At 41.7% G+C, this 14,722-nt stretch overlaps 2 protein-coding genes across 4 annotated transcripts; one reads left to right on the forward strand and one right to left on the reverse strand.

Annotated features, from left to right (window-relative positions):
* The first annotated feature begins 894 nt into the window (after positions 1–894).
* Positions 895–13,552, forward strand: mcfd2 (multiple coagulation factor deficiency 2, ER cargo receptor complex subunit). Of its 3 annotated transcripts, none has more exons than XM_072677719.1 (5): positions 895–1,044; positions 1,488–1,678; positions 2,514–2,673; positions 3,936–4,094; positions 13,172–13,552. In XM_072677719.1, the coding sequence occupies exons 2-4, from the start codon at positions 1,497–1,499 to the stop codon at positions 4,065–4,067; spliced, it is 474 nt and encodes a 157-aa protein (XP_072533820.1). In that variant the 5' UTR covers positions 895–1,044; positions 1,488–1,496; the 3' UTR covers positions 4,068–4,094; positions 13,172–13,552. The 3 variants fall into 3 exon arrangements, with proteins under 3 accessions (XP_072533820.1, XP_072533819.1, XP_072533818.1); XM_072677718.1 differs by lacking the exon at positions 13,172–13,552 and adding an exon at positions 5,454–6,008; XM_072677717.1 differs by lacking the exon at positions 13,172–13,552 and having other exon boundaries at positions 3,936–6,008.
* Positions 7,068–10,107, reverse strand: prop1 (PROP paired-like homeobox 1). Its single transcript, XM_072677715.1, has 3 exons — positions 10,016–10,107; positions 8,399–8,625; positions 7,068–7,561 (listed from the first exon to the last, which is right to left on the reverse strand). Exons 1-3 carry the CDS (start codon positions 10,083–10,085, stop codon positions 7,166–7,168), a joined length of 693 nt encoding a protein of 230 aa, XP_072533816.1. The 5' UTR covers positions 10,086–10,107; the 3' UTR covers positions 7,068–7,165.
* Positions 13,553–14,722: the final 1,170 nt, after the last annotated feature.

Raw genomic sequence — 14,722 nt, forward strand, 5'->3', positions numbered from 1 at the left:
ATCGGAGCCAGCATAGGACATTAGACATGATTTGATCTCATCGCTTTTTATCTGTCGTGGTATTTACATGTTACTGCTTTACCATTAATTAATAATCACAATGTTTATGTGGAATTAACAACATCCAATCAGATTTTTTTGGTGGAAATGTTGTGGAAATTTTGTGTCAACATTCAGTCAGAAAGTTATTATTTAATGATGCAATAACATTATTTATAGTACAAAAGACACCAAACAGCACTTAATGTCATTGGGTCTAAATACAATTTTAATGCATTTAAAAATACATCTAAATATAACAACGTATGCATAAAAACACAACAACTGACACAATAATAAATAATAAACATTAAACATAGCTACATTAGATTTTTACATCCAATCAGATTTTAGTTATCGTGTTTACCAACATCCAATCAGAGTTTAGTTATCGTTTTTTTACCAACATCCAATCAGAGTTTAGTTATCGTTTTTTTACCAACATCCAATCAGAGTTTAGTTATCGTTTTTTTACCAACATCCAATCAGATTTTAGTTATCGTTTTTTTACCAACATCCAATCAGATTTTAGTTATTGTGTTTACCAACATCCAATCAGATTTTAGTTATTGTGTTTACCAACATCCAATCAGATTTTAGTTATCGTTTTTTTTTTTACCAACATCCAATCAGATTTTAGTTATCGTGTTTACCAACATCCAATCAGATTTTAGTTATTGTGTTTACCAACATCCAATCAGATTTTAGTTATCGGTTTTTTTTTTTTACCAACATCCAATCAGATTTTAGTTATCGTTTTTTTTACCAACATCCAATCAGAGTTTAGTTATTGTTTTACCGCCATCCAATCGGATTTCGCTGTCGTGTCCATAAGGTGAAAGGCAACTACGGCGAGCAGAGCGGGTCAGAGCTGTGTAATCAGTCCTGCAGGAGTTTGGTGTCAGTGGTTGTGTGAGTGAACAACAACAAGAAGAAGGCTAACGACAGCAGTCATCCTCCTCCTCCTCATCTTCATCATCCCGAATAAAGCGGAGTTCAGAGCAGGTGAGGAGAGGCGGGTATGAGGGGAGCACGACCCGGGTCTCTGCTTCAGAAACCGCGCGAAGAGAAGCTAAGCTAAGTGTAGACAGATAAGCTGGTTAAAGCTGCTCTGTGTGAAGCTGAACACGCAGAGTTCCTTTAGAAAACAGGGAGCGATCCTCATGTAAAGACCTGGACCTGCTGTATTTAATGCAGAGGGGTTTTCAGCATGTCATGGCTCTCAGTAACCTTGTCGTTAATGTGCTGATTTTCACCACATCACTTGTTTTATTCTGCATCTGAGCTCCAACCTCGTTTACCTCTGATTATTATTTTTTTTGCCAGCCAACTCCATACGATCTGTATTGTGCTGCATTGAATCTCAGTGTACAGCCTGTCACAGACCTACAGCTCCAGCATGCCCTGTTTTCCTTTGCGAGTGTTAATGCGAATATGTCTTTTCTCAGCACCATAAAATGCGGTATAGAGGAAGGCATGGACAGCCCACGATAGGGGCCTGGCTTCTGATGCTGTCCTGCTGTCTGCTGGGTGTCCAGTCCCACGAGGGCCAGCATGAGCAAGTGGCTGGGTCACCACAGGCAGGAGATGCGTACCCTCCCATTACTCGCCTGGACAGGAACATGGTCCAGGACAAAGAGTGAGTGCACTAACCAGGATTTTTTTTCTTTTCTATTTGTCTTGTCACTCAGCCGGCTGGATTGAAACCGTAACTCTGTGTGAAATGTGTTTTAGGACACAAGTGTAAGTTCTAATCTCCTGACCTGTTCTTTGGCGACCTTGACAGTCATGCAGTGTGTTTGAACAGAAAACTGAACTTTGATACTTCTCCAAACGCAACTGCTGCCAAAACCTTGAAAACCTTGAAACACAGTCTTAACAGTACGCTGAAGCCCATGTTTCTCAAGCGTCTCAGAGGAAGGGACATTTCAACAGTGGTCTGAGATCATGGCTTAAACTGATGCCAGATCAGCAGTGTTAATGTGCATTTGATAAAGCCTGGAAAAGAAACCATGAGAGGAACCCATCCTTCTCTGGTCGCCACCAGAGAGCAAAATAATAAGCAAAACAAAATTTAGCAGCTCAGTTTCTGTGAGCTGTTCTGTTTCTTGAGCAGAATAAGTTACAGTGTGTTCGTTAAATATAGGCATTGTAATTGTCAACAGCAAAATATATTTTTTGTCAAGAAAATATTTGTTTTAATAGCTTTTACATTTTTACAAGGGAGATGAATTACTGTCAAACTGAAAGACAATCATCTACCCTGGACAAATGTGAAATGCTGTGCACATATGGTAACATGCAGAATTTGTGCCAGAATGAAAATGAAACCGACTATTACATTGTTTTCATGTCACTTGATCTGTTTACTGAAAAACTAATTCTCCATATGACAATAATATCAGCCTTTTATATCATTATAAATATCTACTATTATTAAAAAATATATATATATAATAATTTCTCCCTTTAAGCCACATCATGGAACACTTGGATGGAGTGATCGAGAAGCCAGAGGCAGACATGACCCCACAGGAGCTGCAGCTTCATTATTTCAAAATGCATGACTACGACGGGAACAACCTCCTGGATGGGCTCGAGCTTGCCACTGCCATTACACACGTTCATAAAGAGGTGGGTACCTTCAACCCCCCTGGTCTGGCTAGTGTTATGTAGCTGATGTGGTACTTGACAGCTCGCTCCCTCGTGTCATTAAAGTGGCACTAGCTGGGAATGTTGCATTCAATCAGGTGTGGCATCTCGTCAGCTAATGCACAAACCAGCTGCCGAACCTGAGGAGTCACATTCTTGTATCTTGTTTGAAATAGAATGAGTGTCACATGAGCGTCACTTGAGTATTTAATAATATCATGGTGTAAATTAATTTAAAAGGTTTACATTACCAGTTATATTACATCACATCACTAATGGTCACTTATTTTATTTCTTTATTTATTGTTTCTTTACTTTATGCTCCTGTTTCCCTGCCTTATGTAAGGTAGTTGGGACCTCGTGGTTCAGCAGTTATGAGTATTTTAATTTCTATTCTTTCATTTCAATCACAGTGGTCCCCCATAATGGAAAACTGAATTCACTTTGCTTATTAAAATAAGCAATATTGCATATTCCTTCATTCGTATTGCAGTTCTCAGGAGTGTTTCTGCTCTGAGTGCTTTTTGAATGAAGCATAAAACAGCATGTCCAATCAGGACAGAGCTCAGTTATCTGATATCTCTCTTAAAGCATCATTATGTAGCATTTTTACCTAAAAATAACAGCTTCAAGATCTTGTATTGGAGAGAATGGTGTCTCTAGTATTGCTACTCCAGGCTCGCTGTGCTGCTAACTGCACTGTGTAACTTTGGGGAAGTGTGCAGAACAACATGCGTAAGAACAGCGCGACGCTGCGTTACTCGAGTCACATTTGTATTCAATTCTGTAATAATACTCCAACCTCCTCCCCCCCTTCCCCCCTTCAGTCCACGTGCTTCATTCACTTCAGATATTGGTTGTGTTTCTCTCAGCTTGTCCAGAAATGCATGTTTTTTAAAAGCATGAATTCTACTTCCTGCCTGTAGAGGGAGCCCAGGAGCAAGAAATGGCAATTTCCACATACTAAAGGCATTGTTACTAAATCAGCCTCAGTTTCATTGGACTAAAAAGAGGTTGGAAAAATGTGGTGTTAAATAAATGGTGACCTTTTTGGAACCTAAAAGCTGCTGATATAAAAATATAGAACACAGGACATGTAGGGTATGGACATATTTAAATATGATCAGACGAAACAGAAAAATGGAAACAAAACCCACAGATCATAACTAAGGTTATGTAACAACTGCTGTAGGACTGCGTCTACCATGACTCACACCTCCCGACTGTGTCATCTTGGTTTGCAGGAGAGAGGCGAGAACAGCCAGCCAATGAAGGAGGAGGAGCTCATCCGCCTCATCGATGAAGTCCTCAGAGATGATGACCGAAACAATGACGGCTACATCGACTATGCCGAGTTTGCGCGGTCGCTCGCATAGATCGGAGAGAGTGCCTACTGCCTTACTGTGAGCTCCGTTTACCTCTGAAGTACAAATCTAATACTGTTGATTATTTGTGTGTATGCCTCTCACATATGTAGGATGGCCTCAGATCTCGTCCTGGAGGGCCACAGTCCGGCACGATGCAGTCTTTTCCCAGCCCAGATACATGCTCTTGACCTCATGAAGCACTTCATAAACGTCCCGACCGTAAACTGTGCAATGCGGTGCCCCTCCAAGCCTGGATCTGAGCAGCTGGAGCCTACTGTCCATACTTTAACCCATCAGAATAAAAAAACTCTGATGGGAAAAAGTGATACGGGTTGTATTGTGACGTGTGCGTGTAAAAGTAAGCTTACTTTGAAGTCAGTACTGTACAATACAGTACAATGAAGCCCTAATGAATACCTAATGCATAAACTGCCAAACATTGTCTTCTGTAAACAAACACCCTCCATTATTATTGTAACTGTACTGCCATAACTTTTTAATATAAAGTTATGGGTGGAGTTGAGACGCGGCCTAATCGCTCTGGTGTTTTTTTTTTTTTGTTGTTTTTTTTACGGCAATGGCGTGATGTCTGCCTTACAGAGGAGAGCATGTTGATCTGACATGGGTAGAAGGTTGCTTGTGATGAGTTTCTACATTCCTGTGTTTTGCGTAGCCCTTCACTTTCCTGTTTCTATGAGAAGCTGGTTTGCAGATCGGATCATGTGGTTTACTGCTACGTAATTCCAGTTATACTGTTAACCGTGCATTGTGCCTATGAGAGCTTGCTGTTCCAAGAAAGTCCACATGTTTTTGGCTGACTTCACTGTGGGGAGCTTGTGTGGAACCTGTGGGCAGCCACTGGCTGATGTTGATTAAGTGATCTCTGTTGGAGGTGTGTGTGACTGTGGGACATATTTAGAACATTACTCAGCTGAGTGCTCAACTAGGATCAGCACTTGGATTAGGTTTGAGGCACTGGGCGATAAGTTCTAGCTGACTCGTCTACCCTGGTGGCCTGTATTCAGTTCCAGTGATGGTGCATTCATAAACAAAAAAAAAAGATTTTGGGAAATGAAAGCATCTTAAATGTAGATTATCATAATTATACAATTGTAAAATAGTATAATTATTGTACTGTAGAGCCTATTTCTAGATTTTTATTTATTTTTATTTTTTTTATGAATCTTTTTGCACTGGGATGCTTTGAGTAATTTGTACTTGAAATAATCTCTTTAAGAAAACAAAAGAAAGGGAGTAAAACTGTTCATTACACCTGATAAGTTCATTATAAATATGTAAATTATGTCTAGAAAAAATTGTAATATTCTTACAGTGATCATATGTAATTCATTTTAAGGTGCTTTCACTTGCCAAAATATTATTTTTCTTTTGCAGTTCCATTTGTCTGCTGAAACGCACCTGTTCAAGCTCAAGATTAGGTGTGTATGATCAGGGACCTCAGCAAAACCCCTAAACTATGACCGGGAAACACACTGACTGAATAAAACCAGTTATGGGTGACGGTGACATTTTATAGACTGCTCGATCTTTCTTTTCCATCACAGAGATTGAATGTAAGCCGAGACTGTCCTATATAGTCTCAGCCTGACTTGAATATACTAGGTAGTTTATTTCTAATTCTGAATTGTTTGCTATTTCATGTTGCATAGGAAAGATTTGTACAGTCCTATCTTATTTAAAATCTAGCTATTTAAGGACCCACAGTCATATTCCTCAAACAGGCTCTTAATGTAAAGATCATCTGTTGAAAACAGGTCATTCAGAATGTAAACCAAAATCTGTTCAGATTGTTATATTTTCACAGTGTGACGCTCATGAATTTGTGAATGAAGTGAGTCTAAATGGGATTATTTTTGTGTTAGAAAAGTAGAGCAATAATTTAGAGAACATCTTGTGGTTTTGAGAACTCTAATAAAAAGTGTAAATCAATTTCTTTTGACTTTTTTTTGTTTGTTTTTTTTTATGGAAAGGAAAGTAAAATGTGCTAAAATCAGATGTAATTTTGTCTGAATTAATCAGGGGCACTTAAGTTCAGTTATAGCCTCCAAAATAAAATATCAGAATGGATGAGGTACATTTTAAGCTACTGGGCTGCTTTTTAGGCTTCTCCTTAGCTGTGTTGATATTAAGTTGCAACAAGGCAAAAATGTGTAACAGATTTGATTGATTATCATTTTTTTATTTAATTATATATATATATTTTTAAACACAAGCAGTTTCGAGTTGAGCATAGCTGCATTTCATTCCACAGGGTGCCTAAGCAGTGCCCTTGTATTACCTAATTACTAATCAAGTGATCAGCTAATGAACCTTTTGTGTGGTTAAGTCCCTTCATTCTGAAAGCCCTGCAATTTATCTCGTTTTCACACGAACGGCACAAGATGACCCGTGATGACTGATGGGTAAATTTTACTGTCAGCTTCCTGTGTAGTGATTAAATCGTTGCTCACTACTCCCTACAGAATTTGAAGTTCCCTTCGAACTGAATGCTTTGCCCCCTGTGGTTTGGAATTTCACTTGGAATGTCCGAATTACCTGTTTAGTCCACTTCTCAGGGAAATACTGGGGAGTCCAGTGGACTAAGGCGCTGACCCGAGGATCGCTGGTTTGAGTCATGCTGTCTGCCGTTAGCAGCCAGAGTCAGAGAGAGCGCAATTGGTCTTGCTCTCTCAGGGTGGGTAGATGGCTTACTGTCTTCCACAGCACTTCAGTGTGATGCTTTCCTCCTCGTTGTCCAGTGATGTTGCATTGGCGACAGTTCGAAAGGAGGTGGTGGCTGGTGCTACTGATGTCTCTAAATTAATATCGGCTATCAGTATCGAAAAGAATGCTGGTCTCTTTAATACACTGCATGCATATCAATGCAGTCGTTATCAGGTGTCAGCAGCAGCAACTAGTGTGATGCTAAAATGTAGGCTTGAGGGTCATTTCAGGAGAGCAGTGTGGTTACTGCTACTGGCACACACGGGTTGCTTACATACATCAACCAATAAAATGTAAAAAAAAATTATCTAAACAAAAGCAATAACGTAGAATTGAGAAGTAAGAGTTGTTATATGAACGTAGCCTTCCTCTCTCATCCTACTCTAGTTCCAGTGAGTACCTGGCCCCTGCGCCGACATGGAGGCCAGGGAGAACACAGAAGCATGGGGCAGGTTGGTGGCCGGAGCTCCAATGCTGCACAGCTGGCTGTACCAGTCCTCATGCTGCCTGACGGGCTGTGCTGGAGCAGGGGCTGAGGGGCAGGTCAGCTGGGTGGTTGCTGCTGTGTGGGGTGAGTAACCACCAGAGGGCAGTACTGTGGGGAATCTTGGGATGTGGGGCAGGGAGTGAGGACACTGGTACTGCCTGGCTGAGCCTGCAGGGGTCACACGCACGCCACCCAGCAGACCCCTGCGCCCTGGCAGAACACCCGCTGGCAGCACTTTCTGGGTGACACGCTCCTGCTTCCTTTGCTTGGCACGCCGGTTCTGGAACCAAACCTGGAGAAGTGAAGGCAGAGCCGTGAGACACAAACAGGCATAATTAAACCATTTAGGATGTAAACGATGACTCTGGGGTGTGCTGGAGACATTTGGTGTCAGAATTGTTCTCAGCACTGGTGAAGGTCAAACATCTGAAGGGTTGACTCTTGAAGCTGCATCAGAGAAGCTTGTTCTAAATAATCATGATGTTTGGTTCTTATCACCGGGCTATTGATGACAGGGTTGTGGGTTTGATACCATGGCCGGGCCATTCTGCTCCCCAGTTGATGCAGTGGAGGCTGCCTACCGCTCCGGGCATGTGTGCTCACTGTCCACCGCAGAGGACATTTTCCACCTGTGTCCAGCACTGTGTCCTACTATCTTATAGGTTTGTAATTGCAACCTGCAGCCCGTCTATTATCATACGCAGTTTGTCAATCACCGTCTGCTCTATTCATCACTGACCAGTTTGTGACAATGGACCACTGGACCATTGTTGACAATACTATTTGGGTGGTTACCCATTCTCAATACAGCAGTGACACTGCTGTGATAATAGCATGAGTGTATGAGGTGTCTAAGGTCACTATGCCCAAACACAACAGCTATTGGCCAATAGAGCAGTGATGGAGAACCACTGGTTCTCCTTGGCAAGCAAATCCTCATAAAAATTCATATCGACATTAAAATATGTAGTTTAAAGCTTCCCAGAAGAATATTGATTAGTTGTCTTTAACCCTTTAGATACATGCCCGATGTGGTACATATCTGGTTGTATTTCATATTCTCATATATTTTCATATTCATATATTAAGTATTCTAAAGAAGTATCCACTGTATTTACTGATCGTGTACCTGTATGCGGGCCTCGTTGAGTTTGGTTGCCTGAGCCAGTTCCTCTCGATAGAAGATGTCAGGGTAGTGGTTGTGCCTGAAGGCCATCTCCAGCTGCTCCAGCTGTTCATGGCTGAAGGTAGTGCGATGTCTCCTGCGGGACGGCGATGGGTGGGGTCTTACTCGGCCCACCATGTCCCCACTGTTCTCAGGCCCCGCAGACTCCTTCCTGGGAGGAGCCTGGACATCTGTACTCGCAGAAGAGAACAGAGAAGATTGGACTTCATTGGAAAACAGAGGCCTTTGTGTCACTTTAAGAAGAGTCCTTGTAAAAAGAATCTGTGGACATGGTTCTCTCTGGTTACAAGCAATTTCCCAATGGTGGAGAGTTTTATCAGCTGTGAACAACAAGTGGAGTTTAGTTTGCAAGAATGCATTTCACAAATGGCAGCTCTCTGAAGAGAACGGGTTTAAGAGCCTAACACTGCCCAACAAAAGGCTGGGAATCCAATAGGCTCTGGGCTTTGCTGCCTAAACTCAATATCGTGAGAGAGAGATACCAGAAGCTAACGGATTGAGGGAAGATTAGGTGAACAAAAGCCAAAAAAGTGGCCAATTTGTCCAGTTGCTGGACTTGGTAGTGATGGCTTGTTCACAAGGTCGGTTTAGGGTGCAAATGGACAGTCGAAGGTGGACTTAATTAAACTTAAATGAAGTTATCTTTCTTTCACAAGCAAGTGAGGGCACTTCTGGATCATAATAGCTCTATTAAAGCATCATAGGAGAGAAAAACTAGTTAATGGCAGTTAAGAGTTTGTAGTTAGTACAAATGGAAAAGCTTTGAAGCAATGTGAATTCATGCATTTCATGCAAGAGTTGTATATGAATATATGGGACTAGGGCAAACACTATGTATCCAAAAGTATGCAGTCATACTTTGCAGACACAGCCTGTATAATCTCTATTGAAGGGTACTGTCAGTAGAATGGGATGCTCTAAAGTAACTACGATAAGCCTAAGGTCACCATGCCCAATGCTACAATAAGTGTCAGCTAGAGGGGTGATGGTACTCAACAAATTAAGCTGAAAAAGACTTATACTGCTTATTTTCCACTGTCAGAATCCAAGCTAGGCCATCAAAGCCACTTAAAGTGTGTCCACCATTAGAAGTAGATTGCATTGAGCCTTCACAGAGGGTGGTTAAACTCTCTTGCCTACTCGTCTTAACTTTTCTTTTTAAGCCAATGGCCAGACTGTGTCCAGCTCTTTAATAATTCAGTACCCTTTTTATGTAGATGTAAATGAGAGCGAGCAGATTTAAGTAAGACGGAAGTGGACTTGCAGCATTAATAGTCACAAATATACAGTAATGTCTAGTTCTTGGAAGAGACTGATGCTTCCGCCTGAGGGAAGTATCCTGTACTATTAACCAAATAGGGCTCACAAATAAGGTCCACTGAGGGCATACATGTGTGGTGAGCATGGAGTGTTCTTGCTCAAATCGCATTTCTTTGGTAGAAAATCTAATTTCATAAATTCATCTCCACTTTGCCTTCCCCCCCCATGTCCTCACGCAATCCGAGAGGCGATTCTTTGTGTCCAAAATACAGAGCAATGTCTGTAATGGTTGATTCTTACCTGCGCTGGAGCTGACGATAACTTCAGAGTACATGTCGGAGAACGGCTGATGAGGCTTGACAGGGTCCATGGGTGGTCCTCTCTGAGCAACTGTGGGGTCTGAAGCCTAAGACAAGCTTACCTGAGTCTTTTCCACTCATGAAATGACCACCCTCAGTGACATCACTCAGCATTCACACCCCTTGTCACCTGGCCTCCTCTTGTAATGTCTGAGGCCATGCGTAACATTTCAACCCTGTCTATGAGCTTCCCTGATTTTGCAGTTGCACAAATGTATGAATGCTTTAGATGTTGGTACCACATCAGTGGGCTTAACAGTGATATAGATGTTGCTGCACATTTGAAACACAAGTAGTCAAATGTCTGACAGTTCTGGTTGATTTAGCTTCAGCAAAATGCAACTTGTGGATTCCTTATTTTATCATGTGGATATAAAAGTAAGAGTGCAGTCAGATTATGGAAGAGACGGTTGCTTCTGCCTAAGGGAGAAATGAACTAGGCCTATCCTGGGCTGAAGATAATATGTATAATGTATATTATATGTTTAATATGTGTTATTAACCAAACAGGGCTCACAAATAAGGTCCACTGAGGTCATACATGAGTGTTGAGAATTGTGTGTCCTAGCTCAAATCTCATTTTTTTGGTAGGAAATCTAATTTCATATACTTATCTCCACTCTTGCTGTTACGGACATGTCCTCGCCTTTTCGTATGTCCTCCCGCAAACTGTGAAACAATTCTTTGTTTTCAAAAATGCTAAGCAATCTCTATAAATAATTATCTAATGCTCAATATAAGCCTGCGTTCAAATTACAGCTATTTCTGATTCATGCGTGAAGAACACAAATTTTTTCTGTCTGTTTGTGTGACCATGGTGGCTAGAGCTAAAAGGTGGAAGAACAAGGGGCGGTGTGGAAGGGGCAGTTGGCAGAATGGAGCAGAGCTCTGCACGACTTAACTGTGAATGACACAGCAAGAGCAACGTCTCAGCCAGAGCCAGAGCCAGAGGCTTAGAGCAGAGACACTACTCTCAGCCAGGTCAGCCATGCCTTACATCTGCCTGTTTAACTATTTAAAGGAAGAGTTTGGCCAAAAATCAAATGTACCCAGCAATCCCCTCAATCCAAATGCTGTTAACAAGCCAAGGATCTTTGGGTGTCTGTGGTTTGCTCCTCTATTTCTGGAGCTACACGGTTGATGGAGTTAGCAAAGCAAAGATTATAGATATGCATAGGCTTCAGGCTTTAAGATGACTGCTACTACTATTTCTGAGTATCAAGTTCATCTGGGTGTGATGATTTAAGCCAGCAGCAAACTTCACAAGATTTAAAGAACTGAATGAAACTGGATTACCACCAAACATTCAGAGTGCCATTAGTTAGAGAGGTCTCAGAACAAACTAGATGGTGATTAGGACCAATCACAGTCATGAGGTTTGTCTCATAACAAACGAGGTGGTATTTCGGACCAAACACAGGCAAGGGTGGAAGGTCTCAAAACAAACCAGGTGGTATTGTGGACCAATAACAGTAAGGGGGAGGTCTCAGAACAAACAAGGTGGTGATTAGGACCAATCAGAGCTATGTGGAGGTTCAGAACAAACCAGGTGGTAATTTGGACCAATCACAGTCAGGAGGAGGACTCGGAGCAAACTAGCTGGTAATTTGGACCAATTACAGTAAGGAGGAAGACTCGGAGCAAACCAGGTGGTAATTTGGACCAATCACAGTCAGGAGGAGGAGTCGGAACAAACCAAGTGGTAATTTGGACCAATCACAGTCAGGAGGAGGAGTCGGAACAAACCAGGTGGTAATTTGGACCAATCACAGTCAGGAGGAGGAGTCGGAACAAACCAGGTGGTAATTTGGATCAAACAGGTAGGGGTGGGAGGTCTCCCAATTGCTCGCAAGGTTGTGAGTTCTCCGGAACTGATGGGGGCAGCATGATACGCCACGCCACTGGTGTCACAGAGCATTTGGAAAGAAAGGATGAAACACCTCAAACTTAACTAAGCACCTCAAAGACAGAATTCACGGCGAGTGAGTTTCCTTTCCAAAATGTTCACAACCTGAAATGTTACCGGTTTTGTTTCGAAAATGATGAACTGCGTTCAGGAAGGCTAACATTAACTTGCTAACGATGTCTCATAACCAGTGATATTAATACACTGCATTTGCAGCAACCTCAGTTTGCAGTTTTCTAAACACTAGAAGCGCAGCCTCAGGCTCTGGTCAGACCTCCTTATGACTGCCTATGACTAGTAGCTCTGTCTTGGTTTTACCTTCTGATAGCACGGTCGGGCACAGTTGGGCTGTCGTCACACCACTGAGTCTTTATACGAGGAAACTGTTGCTGACGTATAACGAGCACTAGATCACACTTTATGCTTATATGCCAGTGCTGGACTTGATACTAGGAACCATGTCAGTGGTCTTCTTGTTCTGATCAACAAGGACACCTGTTCGTTGTTAATGTCCAGGCTGGGCACCACTGCTGGCATGCTGCGCCATGACAGGTTCAGTGAGTTTCTCTAGTTTGTCTAGTTATTTATTACACCTGAGCTATATGCATAATGTTTCCATATTTCAAACAGCGGGACACTGCCGTAAAAATGCTATACTGGCATAAAGTTGCTTTGTTTTTTTTGTTTTAAATAAGTTATGTCTTTTTTTATTATTACTTGAAGTGAAGATAACACTTTATAAACCCAAAGCCTTCATACCACTGTTGTTACTGTGTCAATTTTTCAAACAAGTGTTCCTGTTGAAATACATGCTATCAAAAATCGTAGTGGTAGTGATACCGTCAACCATATTTCTGGTATCATGACATACCTAATACCCTAATCTCCAGTGAACACATGCTAGCCTGTGTGCTTACGGGTTTAAACATATAAGGTAAAAGGTTATAATCTTATTGGTCAAAGATGGCTCATCTGGGAAATGAAGAGAGGAAGACAGGGTTGGGCCAAGATTCCTATAATATTGACTTTTGCTTCATAAATAACTTTTCAGTATGAGCTGTAGTGGCCACCGATTTGAAATACTTCAGTGTTACAGAAACGGAATGCCAAAAGAGAAGACTGCAAGAGATTGTGTGTGTGTGTGTGTGCGCGCATGCATCTGAGTGTATCTGTGTGTGTGTTGCTGGATAGGGTCAGTCGATTGTCCTCTTCCCAGCATTGGAGAGGGGAATCGTGGGGACTGGCTGAACTCTGTAGACCCCCGGAGCACTGCGGCCAGGCTGCCCAAGGAATTTTGGGAATTTCCAATAGTCTGAGGAATTCTGACTCAGACCCAAACAGAACTGGGTGGAGGTTCTGCCTGTGAGGGCTAGAACTTAACCACAACATCTATACGAATGACGAATACGTGCACCTTTACCTTTTACCTTTACCTTTACCTTTATACACACACACACACACACACACACACACATGCATGCATGAAAGCATGCAAGCACTCATACAAACATACATGTTACACTTCTGTGACTACACGCAATACTTTTCCCACATTAATATACATTTAGATAAACAAACCACACATTTTTATATATATATATATATATATATATATATATATATATATATATATATATATATATATATATAAGAGGAAAAGGAGGGAGATATTCTCCTGTTGTTCCTTGAATTTTTTTATTTTTTTGGGGGGGGGGGTCAGCTTTAGGCCGGGGGACTGCGAGGGCCATGGTAAAACCTCAAGGTTGTCCATTTGCTTCCTGAGGCTGTCCATTATGGATTTTGAAAAGTGTTTAGGATCATTATCCTGCTGTACATGCCATCCTCTTTTCATCCCTTTTTTTTTTGATTGCATAATGTTTGCTATCAAAACTTGCTGGTGGTTAAAGCAGCAATATGTAACATTATGACCTTACAATAACTGGTTCAAAATCATGGTGATGCTCCACTGACTAACAGAGAATAGCACCGCTGTCCTTGCCACGCTACTAACTGCACTATGTAACTTTGGTAAAGCAGTACTGTAATATTACTCTACTGCCTCAGTCCACATGCTTCTACACTCTGCTACAGCCCTGTATCTCTCAGGTTATAAAATGTATGCGAAAAGCATGTCCTGTTGGTGTGTCTCAAAGCCCAAATTCCACTTTCTGACTGTAGGGGGACCCCAGGAGCAAGAAATGCCAAGTCTCGAATAATGCTGCTTTAATTGAATCCATTCTGTACAAAACCTGTAAAATGTTCCCTGTGCAAATAGCTCAAAGCTGGACTAAGCAAAACCCTTAACAGTTGGAGGCGCTTTTCATGTAATGCTGTGCTTCTGCATAATTTTATCAACCATCAGTTCACAGTTCAACTAGTTTCTAAAACGCAGCAGCGTTGTTTACATTTCTTTTGAAAGAAACGCCTCTAAATATTGCGGTAAGGATGCAGGAAAGGTTTTCTTATATGTGGGTCATATTTGTGCAGGTGTCTCTGCACAGTGGAGCAGCGCACCACCACGCCAGAGTCTGCAAAATCTTCCTGTAGGTGTTTTGTAGTCAAACTGGGTTTTTACTCGCCCTTACTATGAGCCGTTCTCATTGAAAGTTTTCTTGCAGGGCTTAACTTGGTCTCGCTTTACTGATAAAACTTAGGAGAGCTCAATCTCCTAGGGTACCCAAACTTTTGCATGATGCTCCATTCTTAAATTCCCCAAATTGTACAAAATCAAACACAACACAG

This window comes from Salminus brasiliensis, chromosome 4, assembly GCF_030463535.1.
Source record: "Salminus brasiliensis chromosome 4, fSalBra1.hap2, whole genome shotgun sequence".
Taxonomy (NCBI): Eukaryota; Metazoa; Chordata; class Actinopteri; order Characiformes; family Bryconidae; genus Salminus; species Salminus brasiliensis.

Coding starts and splice junctions, on each gene's coding strand:
- prop1 (XM_072677715.1), bottom strand. CDS start 10,085: ATGGACCCTGTCAAGCCTCATCAGCCGTTCTCCGACATGTACTCTGAA. Junction 8,626..10,015: donor TATCGTCAGCTCCAGCGCAG/GTAAGAATCAAC, acceptor CTGCGAGTACAG/ATGTCCAGGCTCCTCCCAGG. Junction 7,562..8,398: donor TCAACGAGGCCCGCATACAG/GTACACGATCAG, acceptor TCACTTCTCCAG/GTTTGGTTCCAGAACCGGCG.
- mcfd2 (XM_072677719.1), top strand. CDS start 1,497: ATGCGGTATAGAGGAAGGCATGGACAGCCCACGATAGGGGCCTGGCTT. Junction 1,679..2,513: donor AACATGGTCCAGGACAAAGA/GTGAGTGCACTA, acceptor TCTCCCTTTAAG/CCACATCATGGAACACTTGG. Junction 2,674..3,935: donor TTACACACGTTCATAAAGAG/GTGGGTACCTTC, acceptor CTTGGTTTGCAG/GAGAGAGGCGAGAACAGCCA.